General features: G+C 33.9%; 2 protein-coding genes across 2 annotated transcripts; both read right to left on the reverse strand.

The window, feature by feature from the left end:
• Nucleotides 1-1,810: 1,810 nt before the first annotated feature.
• LOC147504735 (uncharacterized) lies at nt 1,811-2,419 on the reverse strand. The gene has a single exon (XM_086605338.1). The coding sequence runs from the start codon at nt 2,417-2,419 to the stop codon at nt 1,811-1,813; it is 609 nt and encodes a 202-aa protein (XP_086461464.1).
• Nucleotides 2,420-2,515: 96 nt separating this feature from the next.
• On the reverse strand, nt 2,516-5,268 carry LOC147504736 (uncharacterized). Its single transcript, XM_086605340.1, is given in 3 exon segments — nt 2,516-4,615; nt 4,708-4,824; nt 5,176-5,268. Coding segments are annotated over 3 exon segments (2,310 nt in total).
• Between the last annotated feature and the right edge of the window lie 1,243 nt (nt 5,269-6,511).

Consider the following 6,511-nt stretch of genomic DNA (forward strand, 5'->3'; position numbering starts at 1 on the left):
TTCAAATTCAAATTTTGGGCAGGATTCGAGATTTAACCGAAATTTAAAATCCAATTTGAAATTTGAAATTTTGGGCAAAAAATTTCAATTTAAATTTTGTGTTTTGAATTTCAAGTTGGTTTTGTGTTATCACTAACTCCAATTTCAATTCAATTCATGTTTTCATATTGTATTGAACATGAAATGAAGAATACAAACCAAATTATCAAAATATTGTGTTCGAAATTTTACAAAAATTTAAAATTTAAATTCAAATTCAATTTTTAAAATTTGGGCGGGAAATTTCAATTTAAATTTCATATTCAAGACTTCAAGACTTCATATGAAAAAAATAAAAATAAAAAACTACAAATCAATTGACCAAAAATTTTGAATCAAAGTTTTCCTTCACTATATATATGCTCTGAACCCAAAACCCTAAATCCTAAATTGAGTCGTGTATTTAAATTCCAAAAATAATTTTGTGAGCCAAAATTCAATAATAAATTTTGAATTAAAGAAAAAAAATATTGTTAAAATTCAATTTCATTCACATTTCTGTAAAGTACAAAACCTTACCCATAAACCTTAAACCCTGAACTCATATAGTGTAGTGGGGAAGACCATAAAATGAATATGTAACATTTAGGTGTATAAACAATGGTTAGTAATGTTTTTTTAATTATTGTCTTAAAATAAAGATTTTGTCAGCCACTGTGAACCAAATTTGAGTGAATTACTAAAAATTGACCAATTTTGACCAACTAAACGGTTTATAAACCCAAAACCCTAAACTGAGTTGTGTATTTAAATTCCATAAATAATTTTGTGAGCCAAAATTCAATAATAAATTTTGAATTAAAGAAAAAAAAATATTGTTCAAATTTAATTTCATTCACATCTCTGTAAAGTACAAAACCTTACCCATAAACTTTAAACCCTGAACTCATATAGCATAGTGGGGAAAACCATAAAATGAATATGTAACATTTAGGTGTATAAACAATGGTTAGTAATGTTTTTTTTAATTATTGTCTTAAAATGAAGATTTTGTCATCAGTCACTGTGAACCAAATTTGACTGAATTACTAAAAATTGACCAACTTTGACCAATTAAACAATTTAGATCAACTATCCAAAATGAGATAGGTTAGTCCAGTCCAACCATCCAATGCAGACGGAGTTAGCCTAATCTGAACGTCTTTTATTTTAATGTTGGTTCTAATGAACCGTTCTTAAGACAGGTCCTACACAATCTCCTATCTTTCTAAGACGGTCCAGTCCAACCATCTAATTCAAACGAAGTTAGCCTAATCTGAATGTCTTTTATTTTAAAGTTGGTTCCAATGAACCGTTCTTAAGACAGGTCCAACACAATCTCCTATCTTTCTAAGACGGTCTAATCCAACCATCCAATGCAAACGGAGTTAGCCTAATCTTAACGTCTTTTATTTTAAAGTTGGTTCCAATGAACCGTTCTTAATACAGGTCCAACACAATCTCCTATCTTTATAAGACGGTCCAGTCCAACCATCTAATGCACACAGAGTTAGCCTAATTTGAACATCTTTTATTTTTAGGTTAGTTTTGATCAAAATTAAAACTCTAACTAATTTGAAATTTTGGCAAAATGTTTCAGACCAATACGTGTAAACAATGAAAGTCGAAACATCAAAATTAAAATATGTAAAATGTTTGGTTTCAAAATATATAAGAAACTCAATTCCATTCTATCAAAGTCTTTACAAAAACTTTTCATCGCAAAAAATGTTTCTTCATGTATCCTCTGTAAAAGTATAAAATATTTCAAACATCTATTTGCCCAACTACACTAATCGACAAAAAATGGATCTCCTTCGAAAGCCTCCGCTTGACCAATCCCTTGAACATTCAACCCTTGGAATGCCTCCACACGGGTTTTCACTAGAATTTCCCAGCCTTTTTCTATTTCTAGACTATTCCTGCTCCAAAACAACACTATTTTTGGAATTGGGCAGCCGTCTTCCAAATCTAGTTTAATGTAATGATTACTATTAACATAACCGATCCCAAGCACATTAACATTATTTAGATCCACTGGGGATCTCATAGGGAGAAAGGTATAACAATATGATGTAGAGAACTGTACAAGCACAACGTCAAATCTCGACGCAAACAAATACCCAGTAATAGGCATATCCATCCATTTGTTCATCTTGGCACGAGTTCTCTTCTTTTTCCTTATCCTTTTATTTAATCCATCAACAACTTCCTGGGAAAATATTCTCACATAATATTCCTCATTTGACATTAACTCACTTAATAACTCTTGTCTCATCCAAAACCAGTCGGTTTCTTTTCTTCCTAAAGCTAAGCAGAGAGCCCTGAAACCACAATTTCTATCACCGACGGGGTCTTCAAAACCAACAATAAACTGTAGCAATTCACGTGGAAAACACATTTTATATCCAGATTGAGCAATGAAGCAACTGACATCAAAACTCAGTTTCTTCTTCCCCTTTGAAACATATGATTTGGCCTTGGGCTTCGTTATAGATTATGGAGTCACAGGTGGAGCATCTAGAGGATGCTCAATTTCATTAATGGAGCAACCAACATCAACATTTTGTTTCTTCCTCTTTGAAACATATGGTTTGGCCTTGGGCTTCGTTATAGATTGTGGAGTCACGGGTGGAGCATTTGGAGGATGTTCAATTTCATTAATGGAGCAACCAACATCAAAATTTGGTTTCTTCCTCTTTGGAACAAATGGTTTGGCCTTGGGCTTTGTTATGGATTGTGGAGTCACGGGTGGAGCATCCAGGGGGTACTCAAACCATGACGGATCTCGGGTAGTTGACCACTCTTTTTTTGCTGGCCTCTTCTTAGTACCACCCTTAGGACGACCTTTTGGTGTAGCATCCTCCTTTGGTGGCTCCAATGATGAACTTCCAGGCATTGCAAGTTCCATGAGCATCTTTATCATAGATCTCTGCTGGTCTTCAGAAATCGATCCTAGTCGTTGAATAAATAAATCCATAACTGGTTTGTAATTAACACCAATGGGATCACTGGCTCTCGATTTAATAGACAACTTTTTCCAAAATTCATCAATTTCAGAAAGAGGTATTCTGCACCCTTTTTGTTTGAGTATCACTAGCTCATGCGCACACGACAAACCGTGTGAAGTATGCAAAGTGTGGTCGCAAACACTATCATCTACCCCAATGACATCTATATGTCTCATCTCTTCCAAAATCAAATCTAAAGTTTTCTTTGAAATAAATCCTCTGAGCTCACTAAAAAACTCGTCATTGTGCTCGTGCTGAAATCTAGTTAAACTCCTCTCAAAAGAGGCTCTAATTTTGCTCATCTCAATATTGATAACTGGATGGATCAATTTCCACATTCCAAGAAAATCATGTTTGCATGTCCCCTTCAAGATCGACTTCAGTCGAGCATGCAATCCTTCCACCCTATTCGTCGTAGTGTTTCCATAGTGCTTTTGTTGGTCTATCCAGTAAGCAACAAATGCTTCTTTGTAAGGCAACCATGTTCTACACAAATATTGGATAAGCACAAGATAGTCTTTAAAAGCTAATTTTATAGAAGCAAACTTTCTCAAAAAACCTTCCCGTGTCTTTGACTTTACCATATTAGTCCACATGGCACAAAGTTTATTTATGTTTTTCTCGTCACTAAGAATATTTTTTCCCATTTTCAAGACACATTGGGAAATGTGCCATCGACACAAGTGCTTCTTTGCATTTGGAAAGACTACATCGGCTGCATTCTTCAAAGCTAGCTCCCTATCAGTCACAATCAACACTGGAACTTCAGGCATGAGTATCTCTCGAAACCTTTCCAATGCCCAAGTGTAGTCATACTTTTTTTCCTTTTCCATCAACACATAACATGCAGTGAAAGTCATATTGGCCGATGTCACTCCTGCAATCTCTAACAACTTGAAATGATACTTGTTTGTCCTATACGTACAATCCATGAGAAAATTTTGGTTAAAAGTCTTAGCCATTTGGATCGAACCCGGATGGGCCCAAAACAATTCTCAAACCTCATTGCTACCTTCTCGACGTTTACTGTACTCCACATATCCATTTTCCCTTAACAATCTACCCAACTCTTGCAACTGTGTTCTATTTTCCATTTCATCAAGTCTAATTCTGTGTCTTGCGTTATACATTTGTCTCATGGATGACGAGTTTAATATATCTCTTGCTTTGACAGCATTCATGACCTCTTTTGGTTTGACTCCAACTCTACTCATCTCAGATACAAGAATCATTTCCATCTTATTAAACCTTCCCATATAAGAGTGACCTTCCATTGTTTTTGCCATCCCATGATTATGACGACCACAATCAACTCTTAGTGTCCATCTATCTAAACTACCACGTTCAAAACACGGTTTTAATTTAAAAGGACAATTCATCTTTTTTGTTCCAGTCTTTCTCACTGCCTTCTCGTTTGCTTTTACCTTTTTATGAGATCGAAATTTACCACCACGCTCACTTATCAAAATAAGTCTAGGAGCCTTCCCACCAATTGCATTTTGAGATTTCCCAGTGATGACAATAGCTCTCACTTCACTTTGTTTATGTTGTGTCCAATCAATCAAATCTTGACGACTATCAAATACCTATAAATCAATTTAAGTATTCATTAATACATGGGTAAGAAGGTATTAAATCAAATAAGTAAGTTTCAAAACATATATTCATCCATGCATACCATGTTGGTGTTAAAATGTTCGGTTTGATCTATGTAGTGTTCCTCCGAAGATGCATTTGAATTTTGTGAAGTCCGAAGTGCATCAATTGGTACCTCATTGTGACTGTATAGAGGATCCTATAACATTTACAGTGAATTATAATGTTAGCTAAAAATTTGTCACAAGAAAAATATCTATCAAAGTAACTAAAAGACGGCCAAATTAGACTGTCTAATGCTTCATAGATCACTCCAGTTGGGGTGCCAGAGTCTTAGAAAGTTAGTTGGCCTGGGACGTCTCGAACGTAAGACTATTCCCATTTTCCAACACTCACTATTAAAATCAACCATTAAACGGAAGAGATCGTCCTCATAGATTGAGTTTGCATAAATACTTTGTAATCACATTTTGTACAAGTCGTCTTCATAATGATCTCATAATAAATTGATATTGGAATCATTATGAATAATAGTTGTGTATGGAGTTACCTCGTCTTGGTCGTCGTCTTGGTCACTTGATTGAAATTTCTCTTCATTAAATAGTTCATTTTCCACATTAAAAACATCATATGCCCATTCCATTTCACTCAATGTCATCAAAAAAAAAATGAAAAACAAAAAGATGGGTTGTAAATAAAAATAGAACAAAAGAATTTGAAAAATAAGATGAATATGTGTAGAGAAAGAAGTGATGTGTTGGTTAAGTTTCTTTGGATTGGAAAATGAGAGGAGTGGAAAAAAAATGTGGGTTTAAGAAAGGTTTCTTGTAAGAGTAAAAAGACAAAAGTTGAAATTTATGTGTTTTCACTTTTTAAGTGGAGTCTGCCTTAAGAGATTATTTGGGGACATATCCGGTATTTAAAATTTTTAAAATGGGGTCTGCCTTGAGAGAATAGCAATTCCCTTTTTATTCTTTAGACTCTCTATTTTCCAAATATTTATATCTTTTCTTACGATATTACCCTTGATACTGACCTAATTTGTAATTTTAAAAAAACTATTTGGTCTTTTCACGTTTTCCCTAAAATAAACCAAACACAATTGTACAGTGGTGGGTAATTAAGTAATTAACCACTCAAAAAAAAAACCTACCAACACTCTCACAATAACTAAAATATTCATTTTTTTTAAAAAAAAAGAAAAAAGAAAAAAAAAATGCTTCATTCCGCTACATGCATCTTCCATTTCGTGTTGGGCAGACCCAAAATAATATATATATATATATATATCGGGCCGGCTACATCGACATACTATTCTAACATACTATCTTGACATACCTAGCTAACTATCAGATCAAACAGAATCTGACGTCCAGATCTACTTCTAAAAAACCAAACAAATGAATTCAAAGAATTGAAAAGGGGCGAAAATGTCATTTTGTTTTGCTAAAGAAACCCTTTTTCTTCTTCGTAGCTTTTTCACCAAAAAAAAACTCGTTCTTCTTCTTCTCAAGGAAATATCGTTTTATTTTTTAGTGTTCATTTTCAATAAACATAGCTTCCCTTTTGGGACTGTTTACTTGTATATTTAGCTTCTTATTCTCTTCACCTTGTTCCTTGTGTTTCTGTATTGTTTTTGTAGCCTCAACTTTTCTTATTTTGAGATGGCAGAACATAGTCGCAGTCTTTATTCCATATTTTCTGAATGAATTTGTTTTGCTTATGCAGCTGAGTCTGATCAGTTTGGAGATTCTACCTACTTTGTTTGCATGACAAGGGTGAGAATTTGTAAGAAGATAGATAATCCAGTTTTTGAAGGTAAGAAGTCGTGTACAGATCCTGTTTTGGAGCAAGGGAAGAAGAAAAAAGTTAGCTATAAAGATGTT

Source organism: Coptis chinensis, chromosome 4, assembly GCF_015680905.1.
Source record: "Coptis chinensis isolate HL-2020 chromosome 4, ASM1568090v1, whole genome shotgun sequence".
Classification (NCBI taxonomy): Eukaryota; Viridiplantae; Streptophyta; class Magnoliopsida; order Ranunculales; family Ranunculaceae; genus Coptis; species Coptis chinensis.